General features: G+C 41.1%; 1 protein-coding gene across 4 annotated transcripts in view; it reads right to left on the bottom strand.

Moving 5' to 3' along the window:
- Positions 1-17,753, bottom strand: part of GOSR1 (golgi SNAP receptor complex member 1) — a 131,050-nt gene that overhangs the window by 100,599 nt on the left and 12,698 nt on the right. For all 4 annotated transcript variants that reach the window (XM_073565415.1, XM_073565417.1, XM_073565412.1 and 1 more), the window contains exons 3-5: positions 13,475-13,562; positions 11,500-11,607; positions 4,679-4,770 (exon numbers count right to left, since the gene is read on the bottom strand). In XM_073565415.1, coding sequence (XP_073421516.1) covers positions 4,679-4,770; positions 11,500-11,607; positions 13,475-13,562 — 288 coding nt within the window. The remainder of the gene's footprint in view (positions 1-4,678; positions 4,771-11,499; positions 11,608-13,474; positions 13,563-17,753) is intronic.

Here is a 17,753-nt window from a genome sequence, read left to right on the forward strand (position 1 = left end):
TTTACAATTTATTACAGTTTGTGATCTAAAGTTGTATTCCAATAAATATATATTATGTTCTATCTAAATGTCTTAATCATTGTATCATAAAAATGATTAAATGTCTGATGTTAACATTGTACTACAATAAATTTTTCATTTAAATATAAGCAATATATGTTGGAGTCGGAGTTGTGGAGTCGGTGGAAGGGAAACTGAGGAGTCGGAGTCGCAGGTTTGGCTTACCGACTCCACAGCCCTGGTTTTTATTGATAACATTTTGGGGTACATAATTTTTTTTATTCGCTTCCAGAATAAGGCTGGGATCACATACATTGAGTGCTTAGGTCGGAATTTATGTGTAAATCCCACAAAAATGTGGTCCAGATGAAACCTCAACAGAATCACTCACTCTAATGAGGCAGATGGAGACACTAAGGACTGTTCCGGTGGTGTTCATATCCATATGCGTGCACAGAGTTGTGGTAGTCCACACCTGTGCGCTAAAAAGATGCCTAAAATGATGGCACACTGGCAGAAAAGAGACCAGACGGAGTCCAAAGTGACTCCATCTGCCTCATAAGTGACTGGTTCCATCGAGGATTTTGTCTGAATCACATTTTGGGGGGGAATTAACACAGAAACGTAACAGTGACGTAAGCGCTCAGGGGAGAACGCAGGATACATGTGACCACAGCATTTTTGGGTGGCAGAATGAACATATAGACAACAGTACAAGAATAATTGTTTTTATTTTTGCGCGATTCAAAGTACGGTATAAATGAGAAGACTGCTTTATTCTTCAAGTCTGCGCGGTTACAGCGATACCAGATTTATATCAGGTTTTTATGGTTTGCTGCTATCACACAGTAAAAAATTTTTTTTATTAAAAATGCGACGAGTTGGGAGATTTTTTTTAAACCATTTTGGGGCACAACTTTTTGATTGCTTTTTAAACAGATTTTTCAGACACAGAATGAACAAAAATCAGCAATTCAGTGATTGTTTTTAATTTTTGCACCATTCACTGTGAGGTAAAAGCAATAAGACAGATTTGTTCACCTGGTCAGTGCGATTACAGCGATACCATATTTGTATCTTTTTTATGCTTTGTTACTTTTACAGACAAAAAAAAAATTTTTGCGAAAATTAATGTATTTGTGCATTGTAATATTTTGAGAGCTGCAACTTTATTTTTTTGCAGAATGAGTCATATTAGCATACCTCCCAACCGCCCCAGATCCAGCGGGACAGTCCTGATTTTGACAGTCTGCCCCGCTGTCCCGGCTGCGAGTTTACTTTTCCGGCACTGCACTGATAAGCCGCCCCCCCATGCACCCACCCCATCCATTCCTCGCCCTCCCAGAGAGACCCACCGCAGCCCCTCACTGCTAATAAATCCCAGCAATGAGGTCGCTAAGCTGTTCTATGTGCACAGGACCTGTGATGAGGTCACCGGAGTCAAGAGTCACATGATCAGGGGCCTCAGTGTATGCAGGACTCTGCTGTGAAGTCAGGAGGGGTTTACGAGGTGTACGGAGCAGAGCCACGTGTGTACGGAGCAGAGCCACGTGTGCACGGGGTGTACGGAGCAGAGCCACGTGTGCACGAGGTGTACGGAGCAGAGCCACGTGTGCACGAGGTGTACGGAGCAGAGCCACGTGTGCACGAGGTGTACGGAGCAGAGCCACGTGTGCACGAGGTGTACGGAGCAGAGCCACGTGTGCACGAGGTGTACGGAGCAGAGCCACGTGTGCACGAGGTGTACGGAGCAGAGCCACGTGTGCACGAGGTGTACGGAGCAGAGTCACGTGTGTACAAGGTGTATGGAGCCGAGCGTGTACGAGGTGTACGGAATGGAGCCCTGTGTGTATGCAGTGTACGGAGATGAGCAGTGTGTGTACGGAGCGGAGCAGAGCCGTGTGTGTACGAGGTTTATGGAGTGGAGCCGTGTGTGCGAGGTGTACAGAGCGGAGCCGTGTTTGGACGAGGCATACAGAGCGGAACAGTGTGTGCAGCCGTGCGATTTTGATAGTCTGCCCCGCTGTCCCGGCTGGGAGCTTATTTTTCCCATGGACACAGGAGCACACGGCGGAGCCCCGAGGAGCACTTTAATAAAACTCGCACGTGACGTTCCATCAGAAGTGATGTGCTGGAAGCGGATCGGAAATAAGGTAATTTCGGGAGGAGATTGTTATGGAACCATGGAGGCACTTCAGGGAATGCTTCTGATCCATCACCGTGTCCTCCTCCGACAGCGCAGACAGCGGGACCGCCTTGGAATCGGGAATGCCGGCCATGTGAGCGGATCATGATATGTCCTGCACCGGGAGGCTCAGGTGGGCACCCTCAATGGGAGCCGGGCTGCTACAGTATCTTTATAGAATCATTCTTTCTTCATCTCTCTGTTCTTTCTTTCCCTCTCTAATCTTTCTTTAGTTCTTTTTTTTCTTTCCCCTCTTTCTCTGTTCTTTCTTTCGCTCACTGTTCTCTTTCTTTCTCGCTCTTCTTCCTTTCTCTCTGTTCTTTCTTTCCCCTCTTTCTTTCTCTATGTTCTTTCTTTCTCATCCCTTTCTCTCTCTCTCTGTTCTTTCTTTTGCTCTGTTTTCTTTCTTTCTTTCCCCTCTTTCTCTCTGTTCTTTCCTTTCCACAGTACCAGCCACTGTGCCCTCAGTTCCAGCCACTGTGCCCTCAGTACCAGTCAGTGTGATCAGCGAGGCGTGGATATGGGTGTGACTATATGTGAAATGGGTGTCGTCGGGGCGGGGCCTAAAATTTGCTGCGACGTGCTGCACGTGTCCCTCTTTCCCTTTTTCAAAAGTTGGGAGGTATGTATTAGGGCTTTTTTGAGTGGCATTTTCATCTGTAACATTTTTTTTCTTTACATATGACTTTTTGATTGATTTTTATTGAATTCTGTCAGTCAGAATGATGAAAGTGACCTTTCATTATTTTTTTTTTTTTTTTTACAGTATTTGCCGTAAGGGATCAATAACGTTCCAGTTTTGTAGATCTGGTAATTTCAGATGTGTCGATACCAATTATGTGCATTTTTCTTTTGGTTCATTTCTATTTTACGAAACCAGCTTTTCGTGATTTGTGTGAGCTTTTTTCATGTGTTTTTTTTTTGTACATATTTTAATTTACTTTGTCACTTAGCCCCACTGTGGGACATGTATATTTTATGCTTTGATCGCTGGTCTCATTCATTGCAGTACTCGTGCACTGAAGTGCATGAGACCTGTCACTGACTCAATGTTTGTGTCTGTAAGACCCTGCTTATAGCATATATTACAGGCCACCATACCTGGGGTCATCAGAGGACCTCTCAGGGTACCACGGCAACGACTGGCAGCCACGACTAAACTCGTGAGGGGGTCAATCCTGCCAAAGGTGGTCTTTTAACCACTTAGATAACACTGTCACAATTGACAACGGTATTTAAGGGGTTAAACATCACCGATCTGTAACAAAATTGGCATGGGCCGATACCGTAGAGTTTCAGTTGTCATGTACTGCTGCCACCCGTGTGAATTGTGCCCGCTAAGGGCCCTATCCACTTATTCCTCGGCACCGTTAAAAAGTGGCACTGAGGAATAAGGTCCCTTAAAAGGTGCATCGTCGGTGTTTAAAAGAATAAATATTTTGATTGGAGAGCTTCTTTAAAAATATTCTTCATTCAAAAAAGGAGTTTTAATAGTATAGTTTACTGCTCATTGCCCAGGTTACCAACCACTGCTCCAATCTCTCAGAAGTAGCCAGTCTCATAGGCAAGGAACGTAGCACTTACACGCTCTTTCCATAGCTTCTGCTAGAGCTGCTCTGAAGCTGGCTGGATCCTGCCAGCTTCAATGGCCTTGTGCTCCATCGATGCTGCAGAGGCAGGGCTGACTCTTATTGCAGCATAGGAGAGCACACAGTGTGGATTGTCAATTTTTCCAAACTTTTGTTCCAAATTGTCAGTCAGGAGCGGACTGCCCCCTGGCAACCAGGAAGCCGGGAGGCAGAGAAGCAAATTACTCCTGGAGAGAGAAGATGAGAAACCCTTTCAAAAGATTTTTTTTAACCTCACATCCATTAAAATGCTATGGGTTTTCCTAAGTGCAAGAAGAGAACAAGGAAAATTCCTTAATGAAATGAAAATTTTCATCCACCCGGTACCAAACTAGTGTACTTACATATACATTGAAATCTTTTTCAGATGAATATCCAATATTGCTGTGAAATTGGTGAGTGGTCCGATTCAAAAAGATGGACCTAGTGAATATCTGTGTTATTAGAGGGTTCACTGCATTTGGATAACTAACCCCATGAAATGAAATTGTGCACCGAGACTTCAGTACATGGAGATGTTAGGCCTCCTATGACTTATGCTTCATTTATTATTTTCCTGTATTTTCAATACAAGCTTATAATCTGCCATCACAACTAAATCTACAATTCCTCTAAATGCAGATGGAGTAATTGCAGATACTGGATTCCCTCTTAAATTATGACATACGGTGTAAAAATAATACCACCATAAACTACAGAGACTTCTTTGAGATGCAGATCGCTGTGTAGAAAGCAGCACTGAAATAACAAAAGGAAAGCAGGAATGTGCTGTAATATCAAAGTTATAAATCTGCCAAGAAAGCAGCACTCAGCACTGACCACTCAAGCCATCGGCTCCGACGCCCTAACATCATTTGTGACTTACTCAATATCCTTCCGCACTGATCCCAGGAGGTCTTCTCTTTCTCGAATTGCCTGGAAATTAGCTTTTGTTTTGTGGAATTCATGTGTGTAATCCTGTAAAACAACAATCTCATCTATTAATAACTGGGCTACATTATTTGTTACAAGCACGCAGATTAATATGTAATAAGGAAGAAATCAGAACTAGGAAGCCAAGTATTTTGCTAGAAACAGACACATTAAACATTTTTCATTTGTTTCTTCTACTTTTTGCTTTCCACGCAGGAGAGGTATCAGATACTTCAAAACTGATACTCCCTGGAGTAATGGAAACCCAATGAAAAACAACAGGATAAAAAATGGCGCTTAAAGGGACTTTCACACCAAAGTATATGATGATACCATTAAACTTACAGAACTATGGGGGGGCTGACTGCCGAGACCTGTAGAATGATGGGAAAGCTGGATTTTTTACCTTATTTCCTGCACAGTGCCTTACGCATTTGGGTGCTCTGCAAGGAAATGGATTGTCAGACCTAGACTTATCAGATTAAGGCAGAGTTAGGAAAGCTCCCGAGTAGGAAAAATATGCAAAGGGGATAAGCTGATCCATTAGCACTGCAGTCCTTCATTTTGATTGTGGGGATCCCACACTGAAATCACCAAAACCTTGTCAGGATATGTAATGCTGGAGGGTGGGGTAATATAGTACATTTACAGGGTTTCTGCATTATTTATGAAGATTATCTCTGTATGTAAACTACAAAACAGTATTCAGGTATGAACACTTATCACAGCTCCTTTTTACATCTAGATAATATCTAGATCAAGGCTGGGCATGAAGGAGAATTTACACTGAAAGATCATAGTAAAACGAATTTTCCTAGGAGTGGCCGTTTAACAATACTCTTGCAGTGTAAACAGGTTGTCAAATCACCCGATCACCTGAGAAACACCGATCACTCATCGGGAAAATGATTATGCTTTTTAAGTGGCCTGGCTGTGTAAATATAGCCTACTAAATTATGCTTAGTGCGGCCCGGCAGTTCTTCTAAATGGATCCTTAGCGAGGTCTAGGACACAGGACATAAAAGTTAGGAATCAAAAATGACACGCTCTTAACACTAGACAGTAGACACAACAACATTTTTAATCGCAGTCACAGCAGTGTGTCCAACTTTCTCCTTAGGCCTGTTTCACACTTCAGTTTTTTCCATCAGTCAAGATCCGCCGTTTTCCTAAAAAAATGGATCCGCTATTTTGTTTGTCGGATCCGTTTTTTTCCCATTGAGTTGCATTACTTGCGGATCTTGACGGATGGCCATCCGTCGGATCCGTTTTTTTTGCGGATCCGCCAATTTTTTTGCGTCCGCAGAAATGCCTGGACGGAGCTTGTAACTTTTTTTGGGTGAAGGATCCGCATTTTTGTACTGCGCATGTCCGGAGGAATGATCTCAGCCGGAAATTTAACCCCGAAACCATTTCTGGCGGACGGTAAAAAATTTTTTTTTTTGTTGTTTTTTCTCTCTCTCGCTCCTTTTTAGTGGCTTTAGAATTTGCACCATGTTTTAGACAGGTTCAAGAAATGCGTCTTTACAAAATGTGGCTTTTTTTGGTGGATCTCAATCTTATCCAGGGGTCTGAAACGCGGCCGGGAAAACGGGCCTCACATAGTAAAATTTTGAATATAACAGGCAGAGTTCTTCTCTGGACAACATGATGTTTTCAGCGATACTATTTTTGTTCTACATGCCTTTTTGTACCATTTTTGGTGTTTACCACATGTGGCACAAGTTTTAATTTCTAATTCAGTTTTTACATAAAACAATTTTTAGTGGCATAATATTTTTATTCTGAATTTTTAATTTATAAGAAATGTTTTCCCTTTTTTCGTCCTCCAGTTGGTCCCATACAGTTATATTGTTTAACAATTAGCCCCACGTAGTAATTCTAGCCCCCCCAGCCTGTTCTCCATTTTGTAGTAATGTCTCCATCCCGGTCCCCATCTTTTAGTAATGTCTCCATCCCAGTACCCATCTTATAGTAATGCCCCCCAACCTACTTCCTTATTGTAGTACTGTCCCCATCCTGGTCCCATTTTGTAGTATTGTCTTCCCCCCGGTCCCCATCTTGTAGTAATGTCTCCAGCCCTGTCCCCATCTGGAAGTAATGTCTCTATCCCGGTCTCAATCTTGTAGTAATGACCCCCATCCTACTCCCTTATTGTAGTAATGTCGCCATGTCCCTTATTGTAGTAATGTCTCCATCCAGGTCCACATCTTGTCGTATCTGCACATAAATGGTATCCTTAAAAACGCTAGCTCGGTACGCAAAAAATAAGCCCTCACCCAACCCCAGATCACGAAAAATGGAGACACTACGGGTATCGGAAAATGGCACAATTTTTTTTATTTTTTTTTAGCAAACTTTGGAATTTTTTTTCACCTCTTAGGTAAAAAAGAACCTAAACATGTTTGTGTCTATGAACTCGTAATGACCTGGAGAATTATAATGGCAGGTCAGTTTTAGCATTTAGTGAACATAGTAAAAAAGCCAAACAAAAAACAAGTGTGGGATTGCACTTTTTTTCTTGCAATTTCACCCCACTTGGAATTTTTTTCCCGTTTTCGAGTACACGACATGCTAAAACTAATGATGTCGTCCAAAAGTACAACTCGTCCCGCAAAAAAATAAGCCCTCACATGGCCATATTGACGAAAAAATAAAAAAGTTATGGCTCTGGGAAGAAGGGGAGCGAAAAACGAAGACGCAAAACCGAAAAAAGCGCCGGTCATTAAGGGGTTAATGATACCATTTTGGGGTGTATACGATCTTTTGAACGCCCGTTATTGCCTTTTAATGCAATGTTGCAGCGACCAAAAAACCGTAAGTCTGGCGTTTTGACTTTTTTCTTTCTGCTATGTCGTTTACCATTTGGGCGATTCTGAACGTACCGATACCAAATATGCATATTCTTAAATTTTTTTGTTTTATTTTGAACTAGCTGAAGAGCCGGCGCTGCCCAGGCATAGTAACTAACTACGGTTAGTTATAACAAATTATAATGAATATATATATATATATATATATATATATATATATATATATATATATATATATATATATATATATATATATATATATATATATATATAGCTGTGTATAGCCCCGCCCACTCCGCATAGCCCCATATACTATAATATCCCACATCATCCCATCAGCCAGAGCTACCGGACTACTACCCCTAATATCCCACATCACATCATCCCGTCACAGCCGCCGGACTACTACTCCTCATATCCCACATCATCCCATCAGCAAGAGCCACCAGACTACTACCACTAATATCCCACAACATCCCGTCAGCCAGAGCCACCAGACTACTACCCCTAATATCCCACATCATCCCATCAGCCAGAGCCACCGGACTACTACCACTAATATCCCACAACATCCCGTCAGCCAGAGCCACCAGACTACTACCCCTAATATCCCACATCATCCCGTCAGCCTGGGGTCAGAACCAGAACGCTGAGTGGAACGGTCGTAACTTCCATACCGGGGATCCCTTTAAGAGGGGCCTGGGGTCAGAACCAGAGAGCTGAATGGATTTGCCCTGACTTGCATACCAATGATCCCTTTAATAGAACCCTGGTGTCAGAATCAGAGCGCTGAGGGATTTACTCTAACTTCCATACCAGAGATCCCTTTAAGAAAGCCTGGGATCAGAACCAGAGCGCTGAGTGGATTTGCCCTGACTGGGGTCAGTACCAGAGCATTTGAAGGCAATTGCCCTGACTTCCATAATCGGGATCCCTTTAAGAGAGGCCTGGGATCAGAACCAAAGCGCTGGATGGATTTGCCCTGACTTCCATACTGGAGATTCCTTTAAGAAAGGCCTGGGGTCAGTAACAATGCGCAGAGTGGATTTGCCCTCACTTCCATAGCAATGATCCCTTTAAGAGACCCTGGGGTCAGAACCACAGAGCTGAGTGGAACGGTCCTAACTTCCATACCGATGACCCCTTTAAGAGAGGCCTGGGGTCAAAACCAAAGCGCTGGATGGATTTGCTCTGACTTCCATACCAATGATCCCTTTAAGAGGGAAGATGTGCCTATAGGATAGAGGATGTGTGATGGGTATATGGGCACCGGGAGGGGGGGATTCATTTCTGTCATGTGCTCTCTGCTCCTTTTTGGGGGGCAGACAATGGCTGGGAGCTTATGCTCCCAGGGATGCTAGATTTCTCTCACCATGTCAGTGTCTGCTGAGGTGTTGTCAAGTGGGAAAACTTGCTCATAGCAACCAATCACAGCTCAGCTTTTTTTAACCAGCTCTGGTGAAATGAGAGATGCTTAGTGATTGGTTGCAAGGAAAACTGTTGCTCATAGCAACTAATCACATCTCAGCTTCTTTTGAACAGCTCTGCTGAAATAAAAAATCCTTCGTGATTGGTTGGTGATACACACACCGTTTTATATATAGAGATGAGGCGAATGAGTGTTGATTTGAACTTTTATATATTTCTTAATTTTAAAATTTTTTTTTTTTTTTTTTTTACTTTTCACTTGCTAGAATAGTCTCCATGGGAGACTAGAAGCTGGAGTTGTCCAATCGCCTCTGCTACACACAGGCGATGATCAGATCAGTGTAGCAAAAATGCTCACTTGCTATGAGCGCTGACCTAAGCCCAACCTAATCCTTAAAATATCTCCCTATTGTGAACCAAGACAATACCTCATGAACCATTATTGAAGGGGGCTGCAGATGTGTAGCCAAAAGTGGTTGTACAATAGGCAATATGCTGTCTCCCAGCCCATCACCCCAACCTTGATCTGCCTTTTCTTGGTTGTCTGTGAAAGGGTTTTACAGATGCTGTGGGAAAAGATGCACTGTGTGTAATTATGCCGTAAAAAAAAAAATATATATCCTTTTTTTCAAGACAGAATAAGAAATATTACATCAAGTCATTCATTAATTGTCAATCGGATCATATAGTCTATTGCACTAAATGTCGAGCTTGTAAAGTTTGCCACATAAGTTATACCACTATAAAACTCAAGAAAAGGATATCGGAACACACAGCCAATATTATCGGGAACAGTCGGGGCTATTCAGGAGCAGCAAAACATGTTTATAGCCATGCATAAGAGTGATCTAACTTTTCCTTTTTGTGGCATTGGAAAAGTAACCTGTCCAATCAGGGGTGACAAGCAATGGCAGAAGCAATAGGCGCCATGCGTAGTGAACTGGATCCTGACACTGGATACAAAATATCCCAATGGGATGAATTACAATAACTTATTTTACATTTATTGAACTTCAATTTCCCTTTTTCTAAATATTTGAATCCGGTGTCACGATTCAATATGCATGTACCACTTGCCGCCTTTAACTAAGAGAGCATGAACAAGCAAAATTTTGCCTTGTTTCTCTGCACTTTTGGAAATGTTGCTATTACCTATATGAACGCACACAGATACAGCATTAATGGGGTTAACTGCATTGGAAAAACACACCTGATGGTGATAATTATTAATACACACAATTGTGATTGGTTTAATGCATGTGTATATATCTTGTGATTACCTCAATGTGATATCCTATGACTAAGGGGGTTCCAGTACTACAGAAACGCGTTAGGCCATGAGGTTTCTTTTTTTTTTTTTTTTAACCCGGTTTTAACTTTTTCAGTAAAAGCAATTTGATTTTACCTGGATGGTTGTACTGAAAAACTACTTATTTCTCCAAGTCCTTCGAGCTGTAACAGCAGGTACGGCACCTGCCAGAGGTTATTTTCGCTGCAATGGATTCTCGAACATTTGCAGCGTACCCAGCTCCCAACAACCCCCCTTTCCTTTACCTTTCACATCTCTTTGCCTGTATTTTAAGCAATATTTTATCTTAAAGACACAATTCGCTGTGATCTCATGCTGTCCTGTCTGTATACACTCTATAGACTCTATTTTACTCAATGGCCTAGTCGGCGCAAACGCATAAATCCAGTTTTTCAGAGGTCCGGACATGAGCCCCAACAGAGCCACTGAATGTAGTAGCAAACAATACATGAATAAAGCCTAAGACTGTGGCCGCAACACAAGTTGTACGACCAAAGATCTCTGGATGCCATTGCTACATTGCACCAAGTGGATAGAGTGGCATTACATCTCACAAAGTACCATGACAAGCAAGTTGCAAAAAGTCAGAACCAGTTGGATGTTTTGCGCCTTGCTGGTCAGAATGTGACCCTATTCACTTGTACTACACTGCAATATAGCAGCGAAATAAAGCGGCCACACATTGTGTGTTGTGACAAAAGCCGTAGCCCCAGCTTTATAACATCCTGATAGCCCTGCTTTTTAGATAAATTTTGACTAAATTTATTGGTACAAAAGCACATGATACGGAAGTTAACTATTTGCGCTAAATTTCTATACCCAGGTAACTGAGAAACAAATGAAAAAGTAACAATCAATATGCCCGCAGATCTTTTGTCACATTTGTAAAAACAATTGGCACTTTTATGTCATGTATAGAAATACTTCACTTGGCTTTTTCGGTACTTTCCCCAGCTTTGTATAGGTCAGTCCACCGCACATTAATGGGGGTTGTGCAAAATTAGAAAGGTGGCTACTTTCTTCTACCAGCAGCAACACATATGACCACAGGTTGCGTAATACTGCAGCTTAGGTCCATTTACTACAAATGAAGAGATACGAGCTAAAACCCATGGACAAGTGAGGCAGCTTTGCAGGAAGAAAGCAGCCATGTTTTTATAATTGTGCAATTTTAAGAAAAATAGTATTTGTAGTTGCCTGCGTTCTCTTGTTCATGTAACTTACCTGCAGTATATCTCGGTGTCTCTGCAATGTGTGCATTAAGGCTGCATTTATCGATGTCACTCCAGCTGTACTGCTATACTCAGCCATTTTATCATTCACCCCAGTAAGCTGAATTAATAAAAGACATGAACAGTTTTTTAATAACAGAAAATCAGCTCCAAATAGACTAAACATGAATTAACTTATCTACCCCATGTCTGCAACCTGGACTTTCCATCTACTATTACATTACATCCTCCTGCTCAGAGGCTGGTGCTGAGCCGCTATGCTACCCTTTCTTTAGTCAGGTAAGGTATTTTAGTTTTAATAACCGCATATAAGATATAAACAAGTGTAAAATGTGGGAAATATAAAGAAGTTTGAATGTTTGTTCGTGCCTTTATACAGACATACAATAAAATTCACAAATACCCATTAGGTGCTGTCCAGTTTAACCTCGTTAACCGCATACCGTAAAGATCCGTCATACGGTCGCAGGTGAAGTATGGAGTGGGACCATACCCAGCAGACATGTGCCTGTAACAGCAGTGGCAAGAGCCAGCTCTAATCGCTGGTCTTAACCGTTACTGACAGTGGCACTTGAATTGCCCACTTGCCAGTAAGCCCGTCCATAAATTATATAGAGATAGCAAAATATAAAACTATTTTAAGTCATAAATTAAACGCAGAGTAAAAAGAAAGAATCAAAATTGCAGAATTCCAGATTTTTTTGTCGCCTCACTCTACAAAAAATGTAATAAAAAGCTATCAAAGCATCATATATACTGTAAAATACTATGAATAAAACGGCGCAAAAAAAAGAGTTGACAGAAAAATAAAAAATTAAAAAGTTACAGGTCTCAGAACATTTTTTTTTTTAAGTCCTAACTTTTTTGACTACTAAAATAAAAAAAATAAATAAATAAAGAAGAAGTTTGGAATTGCCATAATTGTTTTGACTTGAAGAATCTTATTGTTGTGTCATTTTTACTGCACTGGGAAATCCATAAAAACATAACCCGAAGAACAACTGCGGAATTGAGAGGTCTTTTTTTCACAATTTTGCCGCACTAGGAACTTTTCCTGTTTTTCCAGTGCATTATATACTAAAGTGCATGGAGTCATTCAAGAATACAACTCAGCCTACAAAAAAACAAGCCCTTATAGGGCAAAGACAGAAAACCTAGGGCGAGAAAGGAAAAATGAAAAAAGTAAAATGTAAAACGGTAAAACGTAAAAATGGAAACCCGCCCAGTCATGAAGGAGTTAGCCTTTGCTGGTGATGCAAGTCTCCTAGCAAAAATAATTAGATGCTTATAACTTAAGAAGCAATGTTAGTACTCAAGTCAAGAATACATTGCTGAACTTGACCACCTATAAATATGCACTGAGACAGAATAGCCAAACCTCCATTGGAATAGCCCTATTAATCATCCAGCAACCCCAATAACTGGTAAGTGGATTTTCTGTACAGTGTCCTGAAGCTTATACAATCTCCTTATGCTCAGGCTACCATCTTAATCACTTTTAAAGGGAATCTAATCGGAGAGCAGTATGAGGTAGGGGAAGAGACCCTGATTCAAGCGATGTGCCATTTACGGGACTGCTCAGTGTAGTTTTTTCTGCTGTAGATGCAGCAGTGCTCAGAATGCGGAGCTCTGTAACACCCCACCCACATCCCTGATTGCAGCTTCATGTGTACACTGTATATTGTCAGGAAGCTACTGGTTACTTTGGGAGCGGGGCTACACAGATTAGTCTGACTGGCTTTGCAGTGATAATTTCCTGTTGTTAAAACACTAATTGTATTGAAACTACAGCAAGCTGTTGAGCAAGTGACATCCCTGGAATCAGGCTCTCTGTCCCTGCGGTCCTATGCTTGACAGAGCACAGTGTTTCGTGTGTTGGCATGTGATTACAGCTATCGCTAAACGCGTAATGGATAAGTTAACAGTGTGAACACTGCCTTGTACAGAACAGGCAAGTTATATGTTACCTTTGTCAGGAGCTGTTCAATCTCAACGGCCATGGTCTCAAACATATGATCCTGACTTGAGCCATTTAGGAGTGGAGTCGTATCAGAACTGTAGATTTAAAAAAAAAAAAAAAAAAAACATTTTCATCCATAAATTAATAATAATTTTCAGAAAGGCTGAGACAACATAAAAACATTGTGGGAGTGATTAGTCAATGAGTGATTTTTAACTGGTGTAAAACATTTTTATGCAAAAATGCTGTGACTTTTGGCACTTTTTGACCTTTACAGCAACACAGCAGAGCTGGTGAGATGCCAGGGAAGGATGTGGCACAGCTATGCCCACCTGTCAATCTGAACAAATGAGCCTGCAAAACACACCTTTGAGAAGATGTGCCAAAATCATTAAGTGTCGTGCACCTCTTAACGTATTCGGAGCATCATGCTACAGTGAGTGCCTTAATTAATCGGCCCCTTAACTATGGAAAGGTATCTATTTTACATTTCTTCCTATCAAACTATCTGATGTGTATGAGGGCCTCCTGACTGACCTCCGAAAATGAAGGGGAAAAAATGGTCGGCCATTGAAACATATTTAGGTTCATGTGTATGGGGGAGTTGGAAAAGATAGCTGCTCGACTGACAAGCCTACAAATGTGCATAGGATATCTCCCCATTCAAGGCCAGCTTAAATACTATGGGCTCGGTGTGCTCAAGCCAGGAAAGCTTTTCAAAGCTGTCAAGACATACAGTAATGTATAAACAAGCATTTTTCAACGCACTAGCATCAGGAATTTTGTGAAAATTGTCAGTAAGTCATAGTCATGAATGAAACAAAATGAAAAAAAAAAAAATACATAATGCTAAATAAATAACCGGTAAATGATGTCATAGTGTATATAGGGAATTTATAAGACTTCGATTGATTCATTTAAAATGGAGGTTAATGCAAGAAATGTTAATAACCTGTGGAAGTCCAGGAACTCTTCCATGCTTAGAGTAAATATTCCAAAATTAGAAGCAAGTACATTCAGATTTGCCTTACAGACATTGAACTGTCAGAATTGATTTTATGTATATAGTGATCAGTAATGAACATCGGGAGAAGAGAAATAAACGAATGCAAATAACGAAAAGCCAAACCACGTTTCCTCCTTGTAGTGGCAGCTGTATATAATACATATGTAAAGAGATTTAATACGAAAGTGTAAATGTTGTAAGTGTTGGATTAAAGGGGTTATCCCATCTCCAAAATCCAATCCCAATATGTAGTAGGAATAATAATAATAATAATAATAATAATAATAATGATAAATAATAATAGAAAATACCTCCAATTAGAAATGTAGCATAGTTCTTCTGATTCGCTATGTTACTTTCCCCATGTGCAGGGCATTGCAGCAGCAGCTTAGGTATCAGTGCAAAAGCGAGCTGTCACATTTCAAGGTCATGCTTACAGATGCCACTCACAATGCCGCTCTGCACCACCTCTACTGTATGACTGAAATCTCCCAGGAGAAATAAACATAATTTTCTACTAGCCATGTTTTCAGTAAGGTGGCCGGACAGAAATGTAACACAATTAACCCACGGGCTGACCCTATATCTGCAGGAACATTTGGGGACATGACAGATTAATTTAAAGCATTATTTTTGGCGTTTGTAGACCACACACAATTAAAACAAATCGAAAAATTTGCTGCATCTTCAAGGCTAAAATGAGCCTCATCCTAAAGGTAACCGCTTTCTCGTGTGTATGTCGAGGGTGTGAAGTTGTTTGTGTGATCTAGAATACATGTCATGATGGTGAAGTCTCTGGAGCGGTAACATCATCAGTGACTATGAGGAGTGGAGTTAGTATTAATCCAAGAATTTTAACCACTTAGAAGCTGCGGTTAATAGCAGTTTAAATAAAGATAATTGGAGTGATGACTTCAAAAATTAAACACGATTTGATTGATACAATGATAATTAACATCTTATACACAAAAATTATTGAGGAAGGAAAAGACAGGATCCACAATGTGAAGCCTTGTGGAAAAAAAAAAAAAAGGGGGGGGGGGATGGGGAAAAAAGCTTACGCAAAACGTGTGTCTGTAGTCGACCCCTGGGAATTCTGTGGTCTATGCACCGGCACTTTACAACATGGGTAAGTGTATGCAACCCTTTTAACGTAGGTACGGGCAGTACATTTACTTTATGCCCTTGCTTTCCACATTATCAGTTTATAATTAATGGTAGACCCTCTCAGCACAAGCACTTTATGATTGTTGCAATATTACTACATTTGCATTAGGAGAGTATATACTGTATACTTATGTAATTTGTGGAACTGCCTCTTACCCCAACCCCTTATTCCCAGGGCTTCTATTGTAGATCCTATCTTTTCCTTCCTCAATAATTTTTGTGTATAAGATTATGTATGTTACTTATCACTGTAACAATAAAATCATGCTTAAACAGCCATCGGACGGTTTAGTATGTCCCGCTTTGATGAGGGCTCCGGCGGTGAGTCCACCTCAAAGCTGAGACATGTTAGCTGTTTTGAACAGCTGACATGTGCCCGCAATAGCCAGGGGCAGAATCACGATCTCCGCCCGTGGCTATTAACTAGTTAAATGCCGCTGTCAAACTATTACGGTGGCATTTAACAAGCGATTCCGACCATCCGGACGAAAATACGCTCACTGGTAAAACGCGTCACGTGATCGCAGGTCACCAGTGTGTCGGCATAACAACCAGAGGTCTCCTTGAGACCTCTATGGTTGTTAATGCTGCAGTGCTGTGGGCGCCACCCTGTGGTCAGCACTCATAGCAAGTCAGTAATTCTGCTACATAGAGGTGATCTGAGCTAATTAGCAAAGCCACTAAAGAAGACTCAAAGTCTCCAAAAATTCAATTCAAACAGCAGACAAAAAGGCAGCAACACTTACCTGCCCAGATCTTGGAACAAATGCACTACAGGGAGCAGCCAGACAATAAAGTAAGATGTTAACAACACAGGTGCAAAATACCAGATCAACAGCCACTCTTCACCTACCCATTCCTGGAGGGGGTGACTGCCCAGTATACAACTGCACAATAAAGGCCCGATCTGAGCATCGCCTCTATGTAGCAGAGCCGAACGGGCTATGGCAGCTTCTAGCCTCCCATGGAGGCTATTGAAGCATGCCAAAAGTTAAAGAAAAATAGTTTTAAAAATATAAAAAAAAATAAAAGCTCAAATCTCCTTTTCACCGCATTCAGAATAAAACAATAAAAAAAAAAAAAACAAACACACATATTTGGTATCGCTGTGTTCAGAATCGCCCGGACTAATCAATACAAAAAAAAGGATTAACCTGATTGCTAAACGGCGTGGCGGGAAAAAAAATAAAACCGGCAGAATTAAGTTTTTTTGGTTGCCACGACATTGCATTAAAATGCAATAACGGGCAATCAATAGATCATATCTGCACCAAAATGGTATAATTAAAAATGTGAAAATGGAGACGCTACGGGCATTGGAAAATGGCGCAATTTTTTTTTTTTCTTTTTTAAGCAAAGTTTGGAATTTTTTTTCACCACTTAGATAAAAAGGAACCTAGACAAGTTTGGTGTCTATGAACTCGTGATGACCAGGAGAATCATAATGGAAGGAACCTAGCAAAAAAAGCCAAACAAAAAACAAGTGTGACATTGCACTTTTTTTGCAATTTCATCGCACCTGGAATTTTTTTCCCCTATTCAAGTACAAGACATGGTAAAACCAATGGTGTCGGTCCAGAGTACAATTCGTCCCACAAAAAATAAGCCCTCACATGGCCATATTGACGGAAAAATAAAAAAGTTATGGCTCTGGGAAGGAGGGGAGTGAAAAACGAAAACGCAAAACCGAAAAAAAAACTCCAGTTATGAGTGGTTAATTTTTGAAGTCAGCACTCCAATTATCTTTATTTATATCTTTCAGGAGTGTCTTCTATAATTTTTATCCTCATTTTTTTTTTTTATTAAGACTGCACTATTGATTATGGTCATTATATTAATCACGACTTGTCTTATAATCAATTACCCTATGATTTAAAGGGAACCTGTCACCCCCCTCTGGGAGTTTTTAACCTCAGTTTCTGACCCCCCAGTAACGAAGAAATATTAACTTTTATAAATAGGTCCTCATACCTGTATTCAGTCCCATAGGTATGGTGTGTCCCCCTGAAGCAGCCGTCTCCCCGACGTCAATCATGTCTCTGCAGAGTCTGGGCCCCGCCTCCCATAGCCGTTCATCATGCCCCTGTGCTGCCGTCTGGGCCCCGCCTCCCAT

This window comes from Dendrobates tinctorius, unplaced genomic scaffold (genome assembly GCF_039654945.1).
Source record: "Dendrobates tinctorius isolate UK_male_01 unplaced genomic scaffold, ASM3965494v1 ptg000016l, whole genome shotgun sequence".
NCBI lineage: Eukaryota > Metazoa > Chordata > Amphibia > Anura > Dendrobatidae > Dendrobates > Dendrobates tinctorius.